Genomic DNA, 26,357 nt, shown 5'->3' on the forward strand with positions numbered 1-26,357 from the left:
CCATTTGCTCAACAGTGTGTTGATTAAACAACAGGGTAAATCAGTGTAGCCGACATTCTCCAAAAGGTTAGGCCTATTTGAATCTGCAATTTTAACATTTCTTGATAATAAACATCATGTGTTCTTATAGGCCACGCAAGAAATCTTTGAAATGTCTGCAAAACACAGCCACAAATAGGTTGAACTTTTGTAAAATGAAATAATAAATGCATTAGTGTGAATTTATGGTCAGCAACTTATCCAAGGATGGGGAAGAAGAGGTTGTAGGTGCAGGTGTAGCCTATGTGTTCTGCATTTAACTGTAGTCTCCACTATCAACGTGAAATAAAATATCAGCAGGCTGGTGGGTGCCTCATGAAGGTATTACCATAGCTGATTTTGCCAGACTACTTCCTGATTCAACTGATCTGGCCAATGAGATTACAGCACTCACCTCCACGTCCCGCCCTCACCTTTGCAAACCAGCCAATAGACGACGACGCTAGGAGTTTGCTCGCGCAGAGGCCGAGCCACACAGGTAACTCAGAGGGAGAAAAAAAAACTCTAGGGCTTGTTATGGAGTTCGTGTGAAAGAAACACGGATTTCCACCCTTCTTTACCAGTTAAACCAGTATCTCTGGATATAACACACTCAAGTACTGCGACAGGTACAGTCTCTGACCGCAAACTCTCTCGTGGCTCCTCTGAAAATAATCTCCCCTCTTTTTTTTCTCTCTCCGTTTACCTCAATTGAGTTTCCAGCCCTTTTGTTCGCTCTTCTTATCACTTGGAAAAAGGTGAACCCTCGTGTTATTTTTATTTTAATCTTTGCTTTAATTGTAGTTTTTACCCTTGTGGTCCCTGATGGCTTCGCACAGTGATACTCTGGTGGTGTTCTTTGGGGCAACAGCTGGTGCAAATGGGGGTAAACTGGGTTCGGATGAGAGGGAAATAATTCTCTTGGTGTGGCAAATTGTGGATCTACATGAGAAAAAGGTACGGACCTTTCTGACCTGTTCGTTCGTTGTACGGTTTCTTATGTACCCAGTGTGTTTGTGGCATAGTGTCTTACCTGTAGAGGAATAGTATGTTTGACATTTAAATCAACATGGTGTGCTCTCTGAATGCGTCTGTAGCCTGCCTGTCTCTAATGCTAGCTAACGCTACACCAGTTCTGTCTATCCGTCTTATTAGCTCACCTTTTACAGGTGTGCGACCAAAATGTTAACAAGCAGTTGAGTCCTAATTTCACCTTATGGAGAAGGGAAAAAACAAAACAAACACACACACATTTTATTTTTTGTTTGGCATGTCAGCTTCTATGAAACAGACGCTTTATTGACAATAACGTGCTCTTTTGCAACTATATTGTCAATAGTTTGAATTGTTTTGAAAAAGTTCATTTTTCTTAATGTGGGGAGCTGAAGTTTAAATAATGCATTTACCACTGAGTAAGCATTTTCTTTGTATGTTGCATTCTGTGCCATGAAACGTTACATCCCTTCACAGGTTGGGAAGCTTCATAGATGTCTTGTCAAGCCAGACACTTTGGAGCTGACAGACCAGTGTAAAGAAGAGCTAGGGCTGACTTTGGACGACGTGGTTAAAGCTGAGCCCCTGGACAAAGCCCTGCAACAGGTGAGTCTCACTGGCCCAGTTCTGCAATGAATATTGAAACATTTATTTGTTTGTTTTCTACCCATCTAAGGTAAGCCTTAATATAAGTTCTGCTATTTACTTTAATATCTTTTAAAGGTTTGAAACATCTCACAGACACAGCTCAGAAATCTATTTTCTTTTTGTAACATAAACAGAAAATTAAACATATTATTTGTAATACGTTACAAACAATATGTTTCTCCCCCCAGAGCGAGATGAGACATGACAAGCCTGACTCAGAATTAAGCTGTAAATTAATGTGAGGGGTGTCGAATTTCCCCCATGACCTTTTCTAAAAAATACTCTTCCACCTGGTTGAGGGATGTCATTGGTTTGGCTCTGACAGTTAAACTCTGCTGACAGTTTGTAGAAGCTTAGCAGCTAGGATGGGCATGGGCCTGGGGCATGTGGAGATAAGGAGGAGCCGCAGGTCTGGTCTTGTCGTGGCCTGATGCGTGCTGCAGACATCTGGATGGCGGAATGTTTACCTGAGACTGCACCAGGCTGCAGGTCAGACATACTACAGCAGGGGAGGCTTTCACATCTTTACATTCACCCTCAGCAGCTGCTTATGGATGCTTTTTTTATGACCAAGATGTGACTTTGCTCTTTTGGTTTCTGTCAGAAGGTATGCTCTGACAAAAGTCTGGCTTATGTTGCCAAACATGTTTTTCAGCCACCCATGCAAGAGTATTTGTTTGCACTGGGTGGACCTTTCCCGCCCCTCCAGTATTTCATAGTGTAAAACCCTCTCATTATCATCCTGGACCAGAGTGTTGGGTTTGATGTTTGTGTTGCTGTGGTCTGAATGCCATGCATGCACAAGCAGGTTGGTTTGGGCAGTCAATTAAAGATGTCTTTATTCCTTTGAATCAATTTTGTAGAGAAATGATGCAGTTGGGGTTATGGCACTACGACAGTTAACAATTTAATGGAGTTAAGTCTAAATTCTGATGTCATGTGTGCTTCACACAGGCCGGGCAAGACATCAGCTCCACTGTAGATTAGTTTGTGTGCTCAACCTTCAAATATTAACCCAAGCAATCAGTTCGTTCTTTTCATACCTTTGTCTCATTGCTAACTTTCTCTTGCCATTGGTCAGTCTCAGATTAGTTTTATCCTGATTGATACAAGGAATAAAATAGTTTGAGGAATTATAGAGAACTGCAGTTAGGAAGTATGGCTTCTTTTTTTAGATTAGGTGACCTATTGCGACATCTACAATATTAGCTGCTTCTTATTGGCAGGCACGTGATATTGACCTGTTTGTGAAGAGCTCTGAGCTCCCAAGGATGTTCGTCACTTTGGTAAAAGATTTATCAAGGTAGAGCAGGCTGGAGAGATTAGCGCGGTTTTCAAACTATTTTCCAGCTGTCGTCCATATCATTGTGATTTTAAATTTATATTTTCTCATTTCATGAGCCTCTGTTCACTAGGATCTGTATGCACTAATTTTACATGTTGGTGCCATCTGTGAAAGGAACCTGTGTCTATATTTCTGACAAATTTCTGTCCCTCACTTTCACCATTTGCCTAGGGCCATCGGACCGAGAAATATGTTTTGCATAATGTCATTACCTATCACACTGTGTATATATGAAAAGTTGTAACTTATTCAAATTCAAGTTGTAGCTTTAGACATGACCCATATAGTTAGATCCATCAGGTCAGACAGTCTTCATTGCTAATTCCTTAGTTCCAGCACATAAACGTCACTTTATGGCAGGCAACCAAATCCAAGGACAACACTGAATTTCAAATTGTTGTTTAGAAAGGTACTAAAAACGTACACGATGGCTCTGTCAAAGCAGAATGTAAGATTGTGAGACTGTCGATGAAATGTGTTCAAGCGTGTATACGACTGTAGCTGTGACACTTTTTTTCCACATTTTTATATTGTTTACATGGCACACCTGCAGTTCAGTGTGGTTGATGGATGGTTCACCTGTAGTCACACTGACAGCATGTCACAGCCTGTAGGGGGATGCATGTGATCTGAGACCTCACACACCCTGTTGTTGTCTTTGTCAAACTAAAACACTGAGTTGTCCAAATTACTGTGTAATCATTTTTTCAACGGTTTTAGAGCAGGGGCAAAAATGCTGACAACTCTCCTTGATTATGAATGAAGTTATTTATTTTTTCTTACAAAGGCTGCTATGTTTTGAGATTGTTAATGTGATGAGTCACATCCAAGGATGATTTACACAACCTGGATTTGAACACAGTGCCAAAAGGCTGCAGAGAGACGACACGCAAGTCACTGTGATTTACCTGAACCCGTGCATACCGTCGACTTTGTCTTTCATCTGGATGCGTCTCAAGATTCAGATAGTAAGACAGCGTTCTTGAAATAATCTTGCTGTTGACTTTGGTTCCTGTTGCACAGGAGAGTGGAGAATGTATGCATCCACTGCAATAACATTACTGATACACCTGTTGGTAGCACTGGAAACAATTTCTCTCAATTTCTTAGCTGCAAAATGTGCCGAATTTCTCAATCATCCAATGTGTGAGAAGCATAGAACTGCCAAAAAACCAGCAAGATTTGCTGCTAGTTATGTTCACATAAACGCCCATGAGCTCTAATTGTTGTTACGAAACGCTCCCCCATCACGCTCTATTTTCTTTTTTTTTTCATGTTGTGTTTGGCCCAGTCACAAACTCCCATTGCCAACGCAGGTGATGCTACAACATTTAATTTGCCACAAAATGGGCTGTGGTGGCAGTGTGTGTTTAGCTTCAGGTGCTTTGAGCAGTTACCACAGGGACTGCCCTGACACTCCCTGCTGCTCTTATCGGAGTTTCTTTCAGTCACCACCACCCTGCCTCACCTCTGCACACAAACAGTCCAGCTACACTGGAGAGCAAACCCCGATAGGACCATGTTCAAAGGCCACTTCCTCCCCCTCATCTGTGGAAATGCCTTTCAGAGAGTGGAGTGAGACAAAAAGTTGGTTTGAGAGAAACTGTCCTCAGTAATATTTCTGAATATAATATAATCTCGGAGAAACAAATGTTGTTTTTTGACATGAATTAAAATAAGTGACTTTTTAGTAGATGGAAGAATAGAGGAAGCTTGACATAAATGTTTGCATCATAACTGGTAATGAGTAGCCAATTTTTTTGACACCCGAGCCAAGTGTGCCCAAGGTATGATAATATTGATTGTGCTGGAATAAGAATATATCTGCTAGATGTAGCCTATGTTGCAAAAACTTAAACACTGCATCAAGAATGTTGGTTTCACACATTTTACCCTCATGTAAAGCGCCATATTTACTGCTATGAAAATCTACTATTAGATATGTAAAAAGGTTGGTAGAGTTAGAGCTTCTTCCTGAGCGCTGTTGGTGAGTTTGGCTCAGTAATCCGTTGTCTCTAGCTATCAGTGGTCAGTTGGAGATTTTTCTTCTGCTTGTTTGCTCAATTTAAACAGTTTTTTGACACAGAGGAGAAAGGGAGAGGGTGTAACGCTGTGACGCTATCTTGTTGATAACATTTGCTTTTCTCTTTGTAATTCGTTTTCAGTAATAGGCCAAGGTGGAGTTTATGGGACAGCAATGAGCAAACACTAGTTGTGTTTTCACTGCAAACATGAAGTTGTGCAGTATGGCTGGGTTCAAAATGTGCTGCAGAATAAATCTACAGAACTTTGGCGTACAGTAGTTTGGGGATTTTTGTGTTTGCACTGGAATAAGAAAACTTCATTGAGTTCATTAGATAGTTTACATAATGTGTTAATTAGTTTTGTGACCTTTTAAGAACCTACCTGAGAAGAAAACAAAATGTGACAAAGACTGTTAAAATGATGACATGTCCTGTACAAAATCTGACCAATCAGTGAATTGAATCTTAACTACTTGAATTAGATTGAAAGGGTGAATTCAAATTCAAGGACTTGCAGAACTATGTCTTTCTTGATTCATGTTTGCCAGTTAACTTTGGCAATCCCAGACTCCTGTCAGCGGAAAGAAGGATTTTAAAATAATGTGTTCTGTCCAGGTAATGTGTTGATATTGTGGTCAGGACACTTTGTTGACTCGGGCAGTGTAAGTGAGTTAAACTTGATTGAAATGTTAATGCAGGTTAAGTCTAGGGCACAGGGGTTTATTCTGTTATGTTCTATATGTACATGGTTTTATAGATTGGTCTTGGGCTCAACCTTTTAAATAATGTGGCTAAATTCAGAGTTGAGTGTGGTAGCAAGACCAGACCGACATGTGTAAGGGTTGCTATACCATAAAACCATGTGATCGGGATATTGTGATCTGTTTGTGTAGGCAAATAAAAACGCAGTGGTAAATTTCATAACGATGGTGCCAACACCATTTTGTAAGCATACTGTAACCCTCAAAATCCAAATAGTGTGGCCACTCATTTGTATATGTTTTTGTTCACATAAACGTGATTACAATTTGATGACTCAAATCACCACATCATTCACCACTTCCACTTTTACTCAACTTTGACCTTGCAGCATCTTTTGCAAGGTGAAGTGAAAGTATAAGCGGCACAACGTGAGAGACTGACAGTTTCCATCTACCTGTTTTCTCCCCTGTCCCTTCTCTTGGAACAACAGAAAATAACAAGCTGTGCTGACTCAAGATTTTAGTGTTCACATTTGCTTTTTAAAAAAGGGAAAATATATATAGTAAATACTCAAATTTTAGTCACCAGTGATCATTTGTAGGTCTGCTAATGTTCATTGGCCCCTTGTAAATACCCAAGACCCTTTCATGTGTCAGTCTAGCTACCCCAAAACTACCTTAATCCAACCCTGAGGCATTTGTTCCCTTGTCAGCAGCTGGCTGGCGTTGCCAAATAGCCCTGTATTGCTTTCTGACTGTTAATGAGCATGCCCATACATGCTCCTCTAATGCTCTCTCACTGTCATATATAGCCAGTGGCCATGTGAAACTACTCAGACACTGAGTTTAAGGTGGTCTTGTATCCAGACAGACTGATTTTGCTCTCACAGAGCTGACGTTGAGGGCTCAGGGTAGGGGAAGGAAAAGGCTATCATTACAACTTTCTGAAGTGTCCGATGAAAGGTGGTCTTTATCTTGCATTGTGACACTGAGCAGTAAGTGAATATAAAAAGGATTCAGTACAACTTGAGGGGTTTTGAGATGTCAGTGTAATGCGGAGGTGGGACACATTGCATTTATGGCCCCTCATGAGAATAACTGTTGTAGGGTTAGGTCTCAATAATTAGTTACAGAATATTTAATGTATTGAAGCTCAAATCTGTGCAATGTACAGTTCTCCAAGTCAGGCCTGGATCTTTAAAATACATACAACAAACACCCCACTACGCACTTACCCTGACGTAAGCAACTGCTTCCAGCACATGACCTCAGAGTATTAGAATTTACAGTATGTTCAATATGATTTGGTGACCTAATGATTTCATTGGGATGCCCGGGCTGCCTTGTGGACTGAATGTTTAACAAGGCAATTGTTTGCAAAGTCTTAAATGAATAAGCTCATAGTACTTTACCTAAATTAATTTTAACTTCACTACCCTTCAGGATAGACAGACAAAGATGTCATTAGCCTCAGTGCATATTGACATTGCCTCTGTTGACAGTTAAAAACTACCAACAACAGGTTGTCACAACACAAGGAATGAGTCTTAATGTCTGTAGCAGTTATAAATAAACATGCACATGTGGGAGGTGCTGGTATTTAGGCAGGTTGGACTTGTTTTTTTTCCTCTGGTCGACCTGAGACTGTCTGTCCAGGTGATCAGTGGTGTGATCATTGCTCTCTTTTGTCTGCTGCCTGTCTCACTAGGCAAACACTAAAACCTGTTAGACAAGCTTTGCTCCTAATGAGACACAAACACACAAATGTCAAGCGCAAAACCTTCCTCACTTGTTCACCCCTAAGACTAAAGTCTGGTCCGTTCACTTTCACATAGTTGATGGCGTTTGCACAACAGATATCGAACTGTATTTGATAATGACATCATTATTTGGCCATAAAGAAACAAAAACATCCGCAATAAATGTCCTCTTACTTTTTCTTCTTTGTATTCAGGCTCTATTGACAGTACAACTTAATCATATTAATGTTTTGCTCTCCTCTTTGTTTCATTATGCAGTTCCAGCAGTCAGTGTCATCAGAAGTAAAATGTCTCGGCAGGAGCTCTTGCACACTTTGCGTCAACAGTCCTCTTGTTATCCGACAGGCCCTCCACCCCGAAGCTTCCAAAAAGGTAATGGTTCTCCTCTGTTCCTCCATACCACAGACACCTGTTTGTATCCATTACCTAAGATTTTAAGAGGTAAAACCCTAAAGGTAAATACAGGTAAATGTTTGAAATGTTAGTTGCTTTGTTGAAATAAAGATTTTTCAACTAGACTTTGTTGGGCACTGGTATCATGCTCTGCCTCAGAATACCGGCAATGCAATATCAGTATTGGCTTTCTCTGTTCATGGCTCTTGTTATGTGACAGTGTTTGATACCTTATATGGAAAGTTTCTTTCCTTCATGAATCTGGGCACCGATCCATCTAAGTAATGAATTTCTTTTGTATTAAGTTTTCTTCCTCTTGTGTCGCGTCTTATACCTCTGACACAAGGAAGATCTCTACTAAATTTGCTTTAAGCTTCCCAGTATATCCAGTCTCCATATCAGACTGCCATACTGTCATACTGTCACACTGAATCATTTCCTTTTTTCATTCTTTCTTTTCAGAATCTAGTCCTACCTGAATGTTTCTTCTCATTTGTGGATGTGAGAAAAGAGTTTCACAAATGCTGCCCCAATGCCGACCCTGTGCAGAAGCTCACCCTCCCCTCCATGCTGGAATGTATCCTTTCCTAGCCTGTGCACTTAACTGTATTTGTTGTCGCATCTTTTTTTTTTTATCTCTTAAATACTCCTTTTAACTGTACATTTGTGGGGAGACACAGCAAAGGTTGGTAATGTTCAAAATTACAACTAAAACAGGGAAACATCTTTAACTGTGCATGCAGATGTTGGCCTTCCTGCTGTGTCAGAGCCGTTGATGGGGGTAAGGGAGGTGAGCAGCATGGTGCAGCTGGTGCTCTGCATGCTGGCTGAGCCCTATGGTAAGTAACTGCCAGATTTTAACCAATGTTGATTTTCTTTTACCAAAATTTCCAATGAGCTGACTTTGATCCAAAAGCTGAAGGCCTACAGTCACCCATGGTAAACTCTTCACACTGTAGTCACAGTTGTAACTACAGCTGTAGTTGGTGCAGGGCAGACCTGCTCATACTCACAGATTGTTTGCTTTTGTAATAAGATCTTAAAACATGTGTTAAAAATCAGAAACCCTCTTGGCTTTATAGATGGATGTAACATGACTCCAGATATATTACAGTGCAAATAAATCAGACTTTAATCAGTCACCAGTCCCCTCTGGCATTACTCCCTTTGGCTATGGGTGTGATAAGTAACAGGAATGCAGCACACTCAAAACTTAATTTCAGGTGTGTGAGTGTGTGTGTGTGAGAGAGAGTGAGTGAACCTGTTCCCTGTGTGTGAGAGAGAGAGACGTGGTCTTGGACCCTGAGAATCCAACAACAATTTAAAAATACTTTTTTTTTTCTTTAATCCTTTTCAGATCACAAATTCTCCTGTGTTGAAACGGTGAAATACAAGTTTGATTCTGGCACATGGTATGTTTGAACTTTACATTTTGTCTCACTCCATTCTTATGTGTTTCTGCCACACCAGTTTTGTTTCTTACAGACTGACGAACCCCCTCCAGTCATATTCAGACCTGAATACAGGGGCTCTTAACATTGATTACAGCAACAAGAAAACCACAAGTGTGTCATTAAAGCTGTCCTAGCTTTGCCATCAAGCGCTTACCTGGCTATCTAGTAGCACAGCACCAAATCCTGCTGTTCTCAGACAGCCAAAGCCTATCACCTTGACAACCCCCTGACATTTAATCATGGGAGTGTGTTTCTTTGGTTAGCACTTGCTATGAGTGGTCTCTGTGTTTACAACCTTTGGACAATTTGTTCAAATGTAACAGCTTATGGAGTTGGTTTTCAGTCATAAAAGCTGTTGTCTGTGGAAAAGTTAGAATCTATTTAATCTATTTATTCACTGCTGTCATGATGTCATTTGTATGTTTTCTTTCTCTCCCCATTGTGTATTGTACAGCAGTAAGATGGAGCCGGTGGACAGTGAGACAGTGATCAGAGCACGGGGGCTCCCATGGCAATCATCAGACCAAGACATTGCTCGCTTCTTTAAAGGCCTCAATATTGCTAAGTACGTTGGTCCTAATGGGCAAACATCACTTTCAATTCTTGCACATTAAATATGTAGCTGGAGCTCAACTTAGATCAGCTTTGCATAAAATGGAAACATGGAGAAACTGCTAACCAGGCTCCATCTGAAGGTAATAAAGCACCTTGCAGCGTTGCCTAATAAGTAACACATCACATATTTGCCATCTTTACACACAGCAAAGCCCACAGACTGCTGCTACATATTTACTGTACAGTTGTGAGAGTTACATCAGTCATTTAAATCTTGAAGTGAATAAACATCCTTAAAAATGCTCCTTTTAACTAACACAACCAGATCCTTGGTGTCGTTGTTATACCCAGTTTTGATGACCATTCCTTCAACAACCTTGCTGATGGGTTACTCCTGAACAGGGCTCCATGTCATTACTCCTGCATGTATCTGTGCACTTGTCTTCCAGGGGTGGTGTTGCCCTGTGTCTTAACGCTCAGGGCAGGAGGAACGGTGAAGCCTTAGTTCGTTTCATCAACTCGGAGCACAGGGATCTGGCCTTGGAGCGCCACAAGCACCACATGGGCAGCCGCTACATCGAGGTTAGATTCAGATTTACCTCTTGTCCACTCAGTTGTAAAGTTTAGTTTTGCTTTATGCCCCTCATGATCAGTGTGAGTAAATGTTTTCTAACTGAATCATGATGACGCCATCTCAGTGTCAGCTGGTTTCTGCAAATACATTTCATAAAGTCCCTCAGGCTCAGGGTCGTTTAGAAACTGTTGCTCAGATTACAACATTACTGTGTATTTTGTTTACTGGAAGAGCAATTAATCAGTTGTCACTGACTGTCACTGTCGTATGTTATGTCCTTGTGTGTTAAATTGTTTTATGGTTTTCCTCTTGTCTTCTCAGGTTTACAAGGCCACAGGAGAGGAATTCCTCAAAATTGCTGGAGGTCAGATTTCAGATGTTTTTTTTTTTATCCCCCCCTCTCTTCTCACAATGTTTTTATGGAGACTCATGATGAAAGGCTTTCTGTTAGTGTGTTAGCCTTCTGTTTAATGGCTTTCCCGCATCTTTGAGGAAAAACAAGAGCCTTCCACATCTGCAAAAGAGCAGCTCTTTACTAACTCTAAAAGAAGGGATCTCATTTACCTGTGTCTTTGCCTTATCCCAGTGATTCTCCAGCAGCTTATCTTGGACTAATGAAAGGCGCTTTGTGAGGAGCTTCCCTCTCTCCCCCTCCAGTCCTCCCTCACCTTCTCATCCCCAGCCCAACCCCTTAGAGGCCAGTTGGAGAGAAATTTCACTCTTGGCTAACAGCAGCTCACTTGTGCCGTTCAGCCTGAAGTCCCACTCCCCTGGGGGAGCGAGCGGACGGCCAGTAAAAGGACCGGCTCGCTGCTGATAGAAAAGATGGTGTGAGGAGACAAAGGCATAGCCGAGGGCCTCTGAACCATAGAGCAGCAGCCAGTGGTAACGCAGAGATAGCGGACAAAGAAATTCAGCCACTCGAAGTGGATAACTTGCAGTGGCTGCCGGTGTCACTCTGGACTTTACTCAGATGAATTAAGATCAATACAGATTGACAGCACATTGGACTTTAGGCAAATAGTTACAGCAGACAAGACACAGATGCGTTTATCAGTAGGAAAATAGTAAACATGTAAACAAATACATAAAACAAAATGTAGTGTATTTGGCAACATTTTCATTCTTGTTGCTGTTTTAATATAAGATATGCCTTTTCAGTTTAAACATTAAATATGGACTCCAGTGATCTTTCTAATAGTACAGTAAAAGTTAAAGAATTACTACTCATCTGACTGGTGGTGCAGCTTAATTAACTGTGTAATTTTATTGTATACAAATTAAAACAAAAGGAGCAAAGAAAGCTGTATAGAAACAAGGCACATTGTACATGTGAGTAAATGTTCATAGTCTCTGCCACGTCAGTCAGTTTTCTGTAAATTTGAGATAGGACAAGCTCCACATTTACACATGCCAAACATTTGCAATGTCAGTATGAACTTGGACATAATCTTGATCACGTGAGCTACTGTATGTTGTAACACGAAATGACAATAAGCCTTGGTTGTTAACCAAACGAGTGACACTGGGATAGTAAGAATTTCTTAATTACTGCTGTCATCTGACACTAGGTACGTCTAACGAGGTGGCCCAGTTCCTGTCCAAAGAGAACCAGGTGATTATCCGTATGAGGGGATTGCCGTTCACTGCCACACCCCAGGAAGTCCTGTCCTTCCTCGGTCCCGAGAGCCCAGTTACAGATGGTGCCGAAGGTTTGCTCTTTGTCAAGTACCCCGACGGACGGCCCACTGGTGATGCCTTTGTGCTCTTCTCCTGTGAAGAATACGCCCAGAACGCTCTGAAAAAACACAAGCAGATCCTGGGGAAGCGCTACATTGAGCTGTTTCGGAGCACTGCGGCTGAAGTGCAACAGGTAAATTCTTTTTTTTCTTTTTTTTTTAAGTCTGACTGTAGAAATCTTTGAGCTGCTGAGTAGTGTTGTGAATCAGACTACTGCTGGGAAATATACTGATATACTGCATCAAGAAATTCAAACAGATGTAATATGGGACCTAAAGATCTGGTTGGTGTTACACGTGGAATGGGGTGGAGGTCCCTTACAATGACTCTGTGCCAGATGTTGAATTCATAAACATTTTGGGTTGAGTAATTGGAGCAATGTCTGTTTCAAAATAACTTTAAGACTGGTAACATGAAAGGGGAACTTGTGGTTTTCTATTGTAGACATAAGACATTAGCTAGTTGCCCATATTTACTTGGCAATAACCGAAGTAATGATAAATATAGGCGATTCCAGTCATTTGTTTTTCTTGTAGTTGGGGCTCTTGAGAAAACTGTTTTGTCATCAGTGAATAATCAAGAAAAAAAACTTCCTGTCTGTGTGTTCACGACAGCTGCTTCCCCTGTCAGGGTCTCCCAAAAAAACTGATGTCATGACAACGTACAAAAGTCGGCAAACATGGCATTGAAAGTATGTGACGCATCCAATAAATCAGATGACCGTGCAATTTGCACAACTAAAAATGACATCTGTATTATTGCACAATGTATATACATTGTTTTCCAATCACCCTGAGGAACAGCTGTGAACATCTTTGCGCCTCAGTTTGTTCCCGTTGGCTGTGTTTAGAAAGTGGACCGCGCTTGACTCAACCTTTATTCACTTTTTTCCACTTCACTTTTTTGGTTTCTCTGTATTAAATTTGTACTGTGAATCTCATTTGCATAGAGAGAATTTCAATAACCAGTGAAGCCTCCGATCGTCCCTGCTGGAAATCCTCTCTTGAGACTCGCATGAAACTAACTTTGATATTCTCATCCGTTTATTTCAGTCATTTGTGTAAAAATTAGCATAAATACATATTGATTCATTATACATATTGATTCATTATCTCTCCTTCCTGTATTTGCCAGGTCTTGAACCGCTACATGTCCACACCTCTAATCTCAACACTGCCCCCCTCTCCCATCGTGCCTGTCCCGGTCCTCGCCACGCCTCCTTTCCTTCCAGCCACCAGCAGCACTCGTGACTGTGTTCGCCTGCGTGGTCTGCCCTACACTGCTGGCATTGAAGACATCCTGGAGTTCATGGGAGAGCACACTGTTGACATCAAACCCCATGGAGTACACATGGTCCTCAACCAGCAGGTCAGACTGGTGTTATGACAATGTTAAATGTCTCATCCCATGGTCAAGTATCTGATAGTAAATCTACATTAGATTATTGTAGCCCAAGTACAGAAGAACTAAAAGAAAACAATCCTGAAAAGGCACATTCAGTGTTTTTAATAACTTGTAGTCCACCTCCCTATGAATTTCACTGGTAGCTTTTGTGCTGTATCCTCGTGCACACTGTTTTTTGTTTAAAACTGTTTTGTTGTCCATCTCGTTGCAGGGTCGGCCGTCTGGTGATGCCTTCATCCAAATGAAGTCCCCTGACAAAGCATTTATGGTGGCCCAGAAGTGCCATAAAAAGACAATGAAGGACCGGTACGTTGAGGTGTTCCAGTGCTCCACGGAGGAGATGAGCATCGTGCTGATGGGAGGAACTCTGAATCGCAGCGGCCTCTCCCCCCCACCCTGCAAACTCCCATGTAAGTGAAGTCCACCAAATGAGATTCATTAAAGCAACAAACACACTCGCATCTATTGCATCGTGGTGGTATTAATAATGACTTGTGACGTGGATTGAGGAATAGCAGTGCTGGTGGATTTTGTTCAGTCTGAACTATCTGAACTGTTGCTCTGAAAGTTAGTGCTGACATTTATGTTTGCCTCAGGATGAATTATAACAATATAATAACCTGATATCTTAACATAAACATTAATCACAAGGTCAAAATGTTATCCAGAACTTTGTTGTTTGATCAAATACCTACAAAAATAATGACACTTTTATTAGCTTCAGGTTTTTATGTTTAGTGCAAACTCGTCATTAGAGAAATAGTTACTCAATTATCTCAGCCTATATGAATATCACAAGTTCCACTTATTGATAAAGCTCAAAATATTCAACAGTCTGCTGGTGTTTCATTAGTTGCAGTAGTTGCCTCTGTCTTCCTCTGAAACAGTTAAGACTGGACTGAATGTAGGTCTAAATATGCACTTTGCTCAGTCATGGCTCATATCTGTTTTTAGTGCTGGAGATTAGATCAATATAGGCTTCAATTATCACTTTTCTTGAAATGATCACTGATTCACATTTGTGTACAATCCACTTTAATCAAATGTTATATAGTTGCCTGACATATGTGGTTTTGATTTACACCTTTACACTATCTAGAATTGAGCTGTGGATTTTTTAAATGTAATTTTACCCTGAGTGGCCTGGAAACACTTGGGGCCTCCACAAGGTCAGCAGTGTTGTATGTCACCATGTTTCCTTGTTGGCTCTGAGGGCTACAGTACCACAGCTGCCCTCAGCTTCACACTGATAGTGGCTGTTTGCATGTAAATACGTTCATGTCATAATGTTATAACGACAGACTTTAGGACAGAGGAAGATTGTAAATAAAATAGTTGGCAATGCAGAAGGTGGTTTCCAGACTGTCTGATTCTGTTCTGAGAAAAAAAAAATATTTTTTCCGCCCAGGTTCATATTTCTATAGCTCAGAGTGTCATTTCTGTCTGTTCTGTTGAAATCCTGCTAATCATTCTTCCTTGATGTAACCTGGATCACAGTAACTGCCAGACCTGCTCAAAGAAGTGCTAGTTTTTCCTCAAGTCACTGTGAGGATCTAAGGGCAGAGGATGTTGTTATGATGCTATATAAAACCCTTTGAGACAAACTGGGCTATATTACAAATAAAACTGTCTTGCCTTGCCTAGTTGAAATACAGTATGTCATCAAAAAAGTGAAATTGTGCTGATTTTTGTACAACTTTTGCAATATATCTTTGTAACAACAAAATAAGGGTTGTGGGTCACATTTGGTGTTTGTTTAAACCAGTCAGTGATGGAAATAATGGCCAAAAGTGTGACAGGATACAGTTATACTTCTTTTCATTATTAATAAATCTTAATATTTTCCATTAATTGATCATCTATCAAGTCTGTAAACTGTGGGAAACGATATGACAACTTGGTTTCCCAGGTGACTAACTGTCAGCTGACTGACCGCTGTTCACTTCACAATAAAATAACTTCCTTTTTTTTATTAGAATTTTTCTCAAGATTCTGTGTGTTGTTTGTAACACAAGAAACGTGTTGAAATCCTGTAATGCAGCATGGAAAAACTCTTCATTACACTTCTTCATACTCGACTGCATTACTGGCAGGGTTTCGCATGACCTGATCACAACGGGTAAATCACCAGATTTTCAAAATATCTCTGTCTCTCCCTGCAGGTCTGTCTCCCCCCACAGCCTACACTGCCTTCCCCACCCCACCTACCATTCTCCCTGAGGCTGCCCTCTACCAGCCCCCCCTGCTGGCTGCACCTAGACCTCATCAGACCGCTGCACACAGCCCTGCTCACACTCTGGCCTACTACCCACCTCAGCCACACCTGTACATGAATATGAACATGAACTACACAGCCTACTACCCGAGGTTAGTACGGCAGCTAAATGAAAAATGATGAAATACCTGTTCCTCTGCTTCTGTTCTGCTTACCCTACCCATCATTAATCACTCTGTAATTATCTCCTGCCATTAATGAACTACGGTATGTTCTCACATCTCTGCTTTTTTTTTTTTTTTTTTTGGGCACTGCTCTTGCTGCAGCCCCCCAGTTTCCCCCTCCACGGTTGGCTACTTTGCTGCTCCACCAGGAGCAGTGGCAGCAGCAGTGGCAGCCCAGTCCCACCCTGCTGCAGCCGCCGCCTCCTCTGTCCTGCCCCAACCTGGCGCCCTGGTCAGGATGCAGGGTCTGCCCTATAACACTGGAGTCAAGGACATCCTCAGCTTCTTCCAGGGATACCAGGTGGGTGCATGTACCACCTAAGTGAGGCTGCAAAGTTATAGAGCGTGTGTGTGCGTGTGCGTGTGTGTATGGATGTAGGTGGCACACAAAGATGATATATGGACATTGCAGTCACACTGCAAAAGCCTGACTATAAATTTCATACATGATAATTTGTATTTAAAATGTTGGTCTCTCTGTCTTCCACTGTATGAATGGAATATGGATTAAAGCTGCCCAGTGCTGTTTTACAGTAAATGATGGTAACTATTCATAGCAACTTGTAGTAGCTAAACAGTGTGCTTGGCTGTGGCTTTATTTTGTGGATTGTGAACTCTTCCAACAGTCGGTAACCCCACATGTTGAAGTCAGTAGCTGTTGGATCATTGAGCCTTTTTTCTATTGGTGGTTTTTATTGCAAAATCACACGCTCTAGTATTCAGTTAAGGGACATGTGTGCACTTGTGCCCCTCTTCCCCACCCTTCCCCTTGCTTCCCGTTTTTTTTCTGCTGCCAGCCCAAATTAGGTGGAGACCTCTGAAGCAGGTATGAACCCTGGCAGTTGGAGCTTCAGATAAGAGGGGTGGGGTTTGAGGTGGAGGGGGTTGTGTTGTTGTGGTGCAGATTTTGGGTTTTCTTCGTGGTTTATGTTATTTAGTTCTGGTTCAGCCCCTATGCTGTTGCGTGTGTGTGTGAGAGAGAGGGGGAGGGTTTTATTTTAGTAGGTTGCCAGCATCAAGTTCACACCAAAGAAAAACTTCTCCTGAGTGAACATTAGAGAATTTAGCAAAGGTGTGTGTGTGTGTGTGTGTGTGTGTGTGTGTGTGTGTGTGTGTGTGTGTGTATGTGTGTGAAGCTGACTCCAGACCTGACTGTTGGCTGAACTGCAGTAATTGTATCCTGAATGGAGTGAGTGTGCCTTTTTATTTTCTGGCTGCAGTCGTGCCTCTCATATTGGCCCTGGGCGAGAAAACAGTTCCCACACCAGCGTTGGTTTCCTTAACCACACAATCCCCACAATACCAAATCACTCTTTGTGGTTCAAATGAAGCCTGTTCAGTCAGTGTTTGGTATATGTGTTTGTGTGTGTAATGTATGTTTCTGGTTTGGTGTTATCTTCCTCAAAAACCAGGGGTACTTTTTGAGAGTTTTTACCATTGCATCTTCTTGTGTATTAAACTGTGTACTGTCATGTGTGAGACAACGTGGAGGCTTTCCCACCCTGACTGTCCGTTCATTATCATCTGTAGTACGCCCCTGACGAGTACAGCGGCGTGGTTCAGATGAACGAACAGGCCAGGAGTCTGATTCAGCCCAAAGAATGGCTCTGTCTTTAGGGACTCGCCCCAAGGTAAGAAGAGCCTCCAGACCAGAGAACCAGTGTGGCCAGAAAGGGCATTTCCTCCTCATAACAAACATATGTAATATAGTTAAATGCACAACATTCAGAGTTAAATGGATAATAAAACACAAATAAGCTTCAAACTACCCAGTAAGCTCTGAGGCAGTTGCTTCAAAATGAGCTGAAATCCATCTTGTAGAAACATGGTATATAAAGAATTATTGTGGCCACTATGGGCAGTTTGAATTGCAGCCTGAAAACATTGCTGCTGAAGAGAAGCAGCATTACTTATGAGACTGAAACACTCCGACAAAATAACACATCACACATTGTAATTTGACAGGACCAGTCTGTGTAGGAATGCCCAATCTAGCCATCGAGGTTCTGAGCTCCTGAGCCGGCATGCCAGTCTGCTGCTTTCCAAACAAAACTGCTTCATTACTGAAGTCTTTCCTCTGAGGCCTGTGAGAAGAGTGCTGAGTGCTGTTGCTGACAGATGTCTAAATCCGTTACAATATGCACTATTTTATGTATATTACTGTATATACACAGAATGTGTTAAGTGTTAGGGACAGTATTTCCCCTAGTATAATAATAGATAAAGTATAATCTAATCTAATCTATTTAAATCTCAGCTACCAATTCAGTTTTTTTTTAAACTTTTGCAACATATCGAGTCGACATCATCTTTTGGTGTTAGGGTTAGCATTTTGAGGTTTTGTTGTTGCTATAAATAAGAGGAACATGTAATTTCTAAAGGCTGTATGATCAGATTGAGCAGAGTCTAATATATGTTCTTAGATGTATTTACAAATTGCAATAAGTGCTCTGATGTAAATGAGCTTTTAACATCTCATACTTTCTGTGAATGGTGGATATAACTCTGTGGCAGAGATGGTTAATCATCCAGTGCAGGAGCCACAGTCTGCAGGTTGATCAGACCAAACACAGACCTTTGGCATATGATGAACCTCCTGTTCCTCAGTAAAGGTGAAAATCATCTGTAAGCAAACTATAGGGCTTTTGAATAATGAAGTGGAATCACATTTCGCTAGTCGCTGAACACAGCATCTTCTTACAGAAGATTTGACAGAAGCTTTATGACTGAAAGCCTCAGTGTTAGTTTGTCTTGATTCAGCACTCCTGCAGTAAACCAACTCATGACATCTTCTGAATCGGGGCGTATCTCCCTACCTCCACCGTTTCCAGTGGACAGTTCCCTGAATGTATGATCCCATTCTGTGTGTTATCCTCTCTTGGTCTGACGTGATTCTCTAACAACAAACTCAACTGATTTTATCCCTGTCACTCCAATCATCAGTGTTTCCTTTCATATCTGCATGTCTTGAGGAAAATGAGTTTTTGCATTAGGCTTGATTTTGATGCAGGACGTGGATGCATGCAGACTAACAAACGATTAATGTGTGACATCACAATGGGTCGGGTCCTCTGGGAACAGCATGTACTCTACTCTGTCTAGCTGTTAATCTCTACCCATTAATCTTTTTTCCCATCTAACTGGGCCGGTTTGATGAGATGAGCTTTCCCAAGGCGTTGTTCTCCCTCAGCTTTATGGGCTCCCCCTGGTGTTTCCATGCTGCAGCTGCAGGAAATTGTGATATTTATTCTGATGGTTTTTTTTTCTTTCCTCCTTCTTCTTTTTTTTCTGCAGCTCCAGCCAGATGCCGTTCTCATCTTGTACAACTTCAGTGGCCAGTGCAGCGGCGAGGCCTTGATCACCTTCCCTAGTGAGGAGATGGCCAGACAGGCTGTAGCTGAGCGCTCGAACCACCCCTTCTACGGTCAGCAGGTCCACTTGGTCCTCTGTAACTGACCACTAGCTCAATTTAACCTCCCACTGAAGAGCACTCACCCACCTCCCTGCTTCTCCATAAACACTGAACGAGCTCCAGTCGATCCCAGTGCTACACAAAACCAATTATTACCACACACCTGACACTGCCGGCCCCTGACACTCCAGAGGAGGCAGCTGGAGTCTGAACATCCACAGATGAAGCAGCTGTCATTGTGCTAATGACTATGTTGATGTCATGCATAGCACCACTGTGTATCTGCTGGTTGTGGAGAGGAGATGGCGTAGAGCCTGGACAAATCCATAACGGTGGCTCTGTGTATTCAAATGCTCTGTATACTGTATTTATCCCCCATAAAACTGTACAGATCATTTTCATCCTGAAATGCTTGAGGTTGTACAAACCACTTCTGCTGATGATCTTTTCTGTATATTTCTGAATTTTCATTCTTGACCACTATATTTTGGTTTGTCATCCTTTATGACTCTTTGTGTTTAGCTCTATGCAAACACAGATGTGTGTATGTGTGTGCACAATGTTTATTAATTTGATGGTCTCCAGTGGTGCCATTGAAAAGTGAAAAAAGCCATAAAAACCAACTTAGACTACTGAAACAAGGAGTGAACCTTGAGCTGTGCTCTGTAACTTTTCTGGATTCATTTGTACTAACTTTGAGCTGGAGGGACTGTTGGTTAAAACCACAGCAGGGTCACAGTTGTGACAGTCTACCAAGTCATTTGTAACTAGTTTTTCTTATATGAAGCATTTATGTATGACACATCATCCCATTTAGACCTTCAGACTTGTTTTTGCTCCAATCAATGAGTTAAGGAACTGCTCGTCTGAATAGCTTGATGAGTTGATTCAATTTTTATTCATCCAAATTTCTTTACAAAAATGAATATTTAGTTGTTAGACCTAACAGGACAGAGATACATCCTGAAGCCTTTTATAATGATCAACCTCGCCTGCTGTACAGTCTCTCCTGTTTTTTGTTTCCAGACTATTTATAACAAACAGTCTGTAGCATCGTATACCTGCTTCCGACCGGACTACTGTGTCAATTTGCATGAGTTTTCCTGTAACAGGCCTATTGACAGCTGTCTTTAGTTTTGTTTTCACATCTTTACTGTGCCTACATTACCCAGAGTGCAATACTGGCTCTAACAGGGCTAGGTCAACCTCTGGTGGCAGAGGAAATATTTTTTTTGTTGCAAGTTTGAGACTTGCTCTGTGTAAATGAGATAAAACTGTAAACGATAAAAATGTCAACAATGATCCTTGTTTGATTTGGTCTTATTTAATTTCATAAGACATCAATAAAACCAATAATAATGTTGCCTGCACAAAATATCTGTTCTGTGTGAGAAAGGAAAAAGGAAGAAATACACTTAGTCCTGTAACTGCATGGTGCTGTATTTTATTAGATGACCTGTAGTTTAATTGAGAAGAAAAAACATGCAGAAAAGGAAAGATAAACAATGATTCCACGCTGTGGGTTTAATGCCATTGGTTCTATCAAGAGAGGCGCAACAGTTTTCAACTATGCTCCCTGTCTAAAAAAAAGTCACACACTCTAACATTTCGTTGGACCGCCTTTAGGTTTGATTTGCTGTGGCATCATTTCGATAAGCTTCTGCAATGTCCCAACATTTATTTCCGTCCAGAGTTGCATTATTTTTTCAAAGATTCTCATTGGGATGAAGGTCAGGACTCTGTGGTCACATTGGACTACATTTCTTCTTGAAGATGATGGTCCCCCACTATCCTTGCTATCCTCAGCAATCTCCTAGATGTTTTACTTGCTTGATGCATGCTGATAATTTGACCCTTCTGAAACATAGATTAACATCTTCTCCACAGCCACAGGATGTGTCTTCCAACATGTTTGTTTAAGAAATGAGACTGCATCAGTTAGGGTTAGATAAGTTGAAGCATAGCTGAAACATAGTCATCCATGAAGTAATTATCCAAGCGGTGACTTTTTTTTGGACGGGCAGTGTATGTTTTGGTTTTTCATCTGCAGGTATTTGCCATTAGACTGTAAAAGGTATTTGCTCTACATGACAGGGGTCTGCAGTGTTTTGACAAAACCACCAGAGGGCGCCAAAGCAGAACTCCACACCTAATGGCTTGTGAATCACTAAAGGGTGACTTTACTTAGGACAACTTAGCTGAAACTCATTTAAATTTGAAAGTAACCTGTCATTCACATACAGTAAGGTTTTAGGCAGGTGTGGGAAAAAAAGCTGAATGCTGTCACAGATGGAAGTGTTTTTTTTCATCAATTAACAAAATGCGGTGAATAAAGAGACAAGAATCCTAAATCAAATCAATATTTGGTGTGACAACCCTTTGCCTTCAAAACAGCATCAATTTTTCTACTGTAGATAGGCACACCTGCACACAGTTTTTGAAGGACCTGGGCCGGTGGTTTTTTCCAAATATCTTGGAGCTCCTCAGATACTTACATGTAATCCCAGACAGATTGGATGATGTTGAGCTCAAAACCATCACTAAACTGGTTCTGTCTATTAACGGGAATAATAAAATGGTGTCTGGCAGTGATTGCCTTTGTTCTGCTGGAGCCATATGTGACAAAATACTTGAATACCCTCAGGGTTCTGAGGGTTGGTGAGTTTTTGGAGAACAGTGCTGGTGTGGAGAAAGCAGGTGTTGTGTCAAAAAATGAGAAGACAAAGACATGGCTGAGTTTTCTGTTTTATTGATATACACTACTTTAGAGCCTAAGGTATGATGCAAGGTATTCCCTTTGAATAATTTCAAAAAGCACTGCAGTCTTAAAAATTACAAAAATTTTAACATACAAAATATACAAGAAATGACAATACAAGGCTCGGTAAACATCAGCTAAACCTGTATTTCCCTTTTATTTTACAAAACAATGTCATATATGTATATGTATATATGTATATATACATATACATATATTCTCAACACTCATACACGTCCCCTACCTTTTAGGAATGACATCCATTTCGAAGTATCAAAAATAGAGTTGTACAGTCTCTGTTGCTTTACCATAATGTAAAATGGGAACATATTGTTCGGTCTTTGGTTGTGACAGAAGAGGACGGCAGCCAGAGTTAACTGTCAATGCTGGTTTTGTTTCTTTTTTTTCTTCTTTTTTCTTTTTTTTGTTGACTCAAGTCTTTCAAGCTGCAGAACCAGCTTCATATGCAAAAAAAAGAGCCATCTCCCTTCTCCCACCCAACCCTCAAATGTCCACCCTGTGCCCCCAAAAAACAAACAAGAAAATAATAATAATAATAGTTACTGACTTAACGTCTTAGTCATGGAAAGAAAAAAAATCAACCCAGAACAGCATACAGACACACTGACAAACTGGTTTTCAAACAAGAGTTAAGGCATCCTAATAGTTTACATAGTGACATGATACTCTCACTATCTGAATGTTTATTTTTTTTCTGCTCTGTGAAGTTCATAAGCAACATTACAAATAGTTTATAATCTCATTTCTCATGTTTAATGTCATGTCTCACATTTGCTTCTTATAGTTTGCATAGCCTAAATACATGTATGTGCTTCTGTTGGTGAAAATAGGACTTCCTGTCTTCTGTACAGCATATTTGGTACAAACATCAACCATCCATCCACACATACGGACGTTCATACTCACTCACTCTCTCTCGTTCTCTCTCTCTCTCTCTCTCTCTCTCTCTCTCTCTCTCACACACACACACACACACACACACACGAATGAACCTTTTAAGATGCTTGCACTGTGTCCTCCACAAAGGCAGATTGGCTGACGGACAGATCCGGGATGCTATAACACAATCAATCAAGCATCTACATGTCTACATTCTACTTCTATAGGCATCAAGGTCTTTTTTGTCTTTTTCCCCTCGTTTTTAAAGGCATTAGGCAGAATTTTAATGCATAGCAAAAAATCATTTTCACCTGGAAACTGACTTCAAACTGTCATAAGCAACACTCCTCAGTTCTCATATGCAGGAGCATCATTGTCAAGCTTAAGGCAAAAAAAAGAAAGAAAGAAGGAAATCTTCAAATCCAGAATCTGTGTGTGTGTGCGTGTGTGTGTGTGTGTGTAATCACATCCTCATCACATCTGACTAGAAACCTGCCTGAAAATACTCTGGGTTATTGCAGCATATCTGTCAGACCAGGAAATATGAATTAAGTCTTTGATTGTGAACAGCAAATATTGATTGTTGCAAACAGGGGGTTGTGGAAGACCCAGTTACATCCAGATCATTTTCTAGACTTTGTGAAAGGGGTGCAGAGAGGGAGGGGAGGGGTGGGGTTAATACATAAATATAATATGTAGAAATCTGTATAAAATACTTTTCAAACTTTTAGTCAAATGGGGTGGCGTTTAGCTCACTGGGTAGAGCTGCCGCCCCATGTTGAGGCTCAGTCCTCGGTGCAGGCGGCCCCGGTTCGAGTCCCGCGTCGGACGGCCTTTTCCTGTGTGTCATTCCCCCACTCTCTGCCTCCCCATTTCCTGTCTCTCTCTCGACTGCACGATCAATTAAAGGCAATAAAAGCCAAAAAAAAAAACTTTTAGTCAAATTATTTCCCATTATGTGTCACAGAGGCTCTCATTTGTCACAGGTACGGTACCTGTCAAGAAATAGAAGGCACACTAAGGCCCCTGGGAGACGTGGGGAGTTATTGCGTGAAAAATAAAAACTCTTCTCTGTCATGTGGAAATAACGGGCGTTTTGAAAATCTGAATGAAAATAATCCGGAGGGTTAACTCGAGTCCTGGATCCCACTCATCCCATGTCAGGAGTCAAGAAATCGTAACCGCACGACAGTAAATGAAATAATTTTACAGTCAAACTCAAAGCCAGCTGTGCAAAACGAGACAAAAAAAAGAAAAGAAAAAAAGCTTTCACTACCATCCAAAGCTGCTAAATGTTAATAAGGCATTTGTTCAACTTGATAAAAGAAATACAGGAGAGGGAGGGAGGACGTACAGAGGGAACAGGAGAAGGAAGGAAGAGAGAGAGAAAGACGCAGTTGTATGGGGGGTCATGTACAGATATCTACATGTCTGCAAGGTTTCTACAAGTTGTGGAATGTTGCAGGTTGCAGATCCCAGACCAGCACCGGAGGAGCTCGCTCCTCTCCGCCAGACTCCTGCAATCCAGACCTGAAAGGTTTTCTCATTTAAAAGGGAGGGAGGAAAAAAAAAAAAAAAGGAGTGGGCAATGTCGTCAACGCTAGAGCCGTGAGCGAGATGATGTAGCTGGACAGTTCAGACTGACCAGATTTCATGGCTAATAATTCATACATGGCAAACCCTGAATCTGGTGTTGCATCATGGGAGTTGCAGTACACTGAAGTAAATAATGAAGAAGAAAAAAAAACATTCTGAGCTCTTTAGCAGCAGCTAAAGCTTCTGTCTTCTGACTTCCTGTGACAACATTGTGCGCCCCTAAATTTCTATTTTTTTCTTTTATGTATCAAGACGTCTTAATGCATGAAGGTCGATGCTGGTGGGGGAGGAGGGGGGGGGGACAAGACGGACTGGAAAGTGAGCGAACTCACAAAGAGCTGATTGGTCAAGAAGACAGCGGTGCTTTGAAAGGAGTGGGGGGGACATCTTGACATGTGAGAACTAACAGACAGCTCTGAGCTGTGGACATGTGAAGAGCAGGTTTCTTATCGCCGCTCTTCGTTATTCTCCGACCGAGTGTAAATGGACGTGGCTGCTTTCTCCTGCTCACTTGTCTGTGTGGTGCGAGTTGTGAGTTCTTTGTCTGTATCTCTAAACTGTTTTGTTTGTCAGTGAAATCAGATGAGACGAATGAAGAGTGTCTTCTTGTCAGGCTGGTTGGGTTAGCTAGCCGCCCCATGAGGCTCCAAACCGTTTTCAGTCTCTTAACCCCAGTCTTGTGTCCTCCTTGCTCTATTGTCCTCATCGCACTCGGGACCTGGACCTCGGGCCGGGAGCAGGGTCCATGCTGGAGCGGCGAGGTTGCTGGGTTACGAGTGACGAGCCGGAGGGGATGGTTCGTGAGCCCAAAAGGCTGCGCTGGGGGGGGCCTGTGCGAGGGCTGAGCTATGACTGGTTGTGCGCTGACGGAGGACCGTGGGCGCTGGGGGACTGGGACATGTCTCTGCCGATGATTTCATTCACTGCGAAGACAGAAACAACACTTATTACTATTTAAAAATGAACTGTTATTTGCTTTGTAGCTGCATTGGTTTTCCATTATTCACACTTGTTTCCAGCAGAGGGCAGTGTTGTCCCACTCGGAGTTTCTCACGGGACAGAGAGCTCGAACTCAAAACAGCCAAGAGCTCAAAGTGGAAAAACTCAGACAGACTGACAAAACCAAAGGTCACAAAGTCACGGCTCTGACGTGAGATATAATAACTCCCGACAGAAGAAAATGAGAGAAACTATTCCATTCACTAAATGTGCCAGGCCTGACCTTTGTTTAAGCCAAAGAAACGTTACCAGTTACCACAGAACACTGACTCCTATAAACACAGCGCTGTGAGGCCGGCCAGCCAGCGGGGGCTGTCCGCTACTTCATTAGAGCTTTAATGGTTCTTCACTTCATTTCCTCAGGCCTGTTCATGGAGTTTGTAAAACCAAATCATTGTTAAAAAACAAACAAAAAAAGTTGAGCCCAGAGAGGCACTGAGGCACAGCGAGGTTAATTACTCCACCAACTCCTTCAGAGCCTGTTTTTAAATAAATAACAGACAACTCTTGCTCTCTTTTCTCGTTGCCTGCTTTTATTTTTTCATGTTTTCCAGCCGGCGTGATTGTTTTACATCTGCAGCCTCCATTCACTATTCACACTGGGACCACAAGAGACACAGCAGGGAGCTAGTAAAAACTGCAGC

General features: G+C 41.6%; 2 protein-coding genes across 2 annotated transcripts in view; one reads left to right on the forward strand and one right to left on the reverse strand.

Annotated features, from left to right (window-relative positions):
• Positions 1-527: 527 nt before the first annotated feature.
• On the forward strand, positions 528-19,481 carry esrp2 (epithelial splicing regulatory protein 2). The gene is made up of 16 exons (XM_083995153.1): positions 528-975; positions 1,489-1,617; positions 7,748-7,861; positions 8,345-8,459; positions 8,626-8,721; positions 9,240-9,294; positions 9,791-9,901; positions 10,341-10,473; positions 10,787-10,829; positions 12,037-12,338; positions 13,340-13,573; positions 13,821-14,019; positions 15,772-15,976; positions 16,151-16,349; positions 17,579-17,679; positions 19,343-19,481. The coding sequence occupies exons 1-15, from the start codon at positions 844-846 to the stop codon at positions 17,663-17,665; spliced, it is 2,154 nt and encodes a 717-aa protein (XP_083851279.1). The 5' UTR covers positions 528-843; the 3' UTR covers positions 17,666-17,679; positions 19,343-19,481.
• Positions 19,482-22,193: 2,712 nt separating this feature from the next.
• The window catches only part of nfatc3a (nuclear factor of activated T cells 3a), a 62,040-nt gene continuing 57,876 nt past the window's right edge, over positions 22,194-26,357 (reverse strand). The window contains exon 10 of the mRNA XM_084001024.1: positions 22,194-25,637. Within this exon, the coding sequence (XP_083857150.1) occupies positions 25,561-25,637 (77 nt within the window). The 3' untranslated portion in view covers positions 22,194-25,560. The remainder of the gene's footprint in view (positions 25,638-26,357) is intronic.

This window comes from Trachurus trachurus, assembly GCF_905171665.1.
Source record: "Trachurus trachurus genome assembly, chromosome: 3".
Classification (NCBI taxonomy): Eukaryota; Metazoa; Chordata; class Actinopteri; order Carangiformes; family Carangidae; genus Trachurus; species Trachurus trachurus.

Coding starts and splice junctions, on each gene's coding strand:
- esrp2 (XM_083995153.1), top strand. CDS start 844: ATGGCTTCGCACAGTGATACTCTGGTGGTGTTCTTTGGGGCAACAGCT. Junction 9,295..9,790: donor AAGTTTGATTCTGGCACATG/GTATGTTTGAAC, acceptor TGTATTGTACAG/CAGTAAGATGGAGCCGGTGG. Junction 9,902..10,340: donor AAAGGCCTCAATATTGCTAA/GTACGTTGGTCC, acceptor CTTGTCTTCCAG/GGGTGGTGTTGCCCTGTGTC.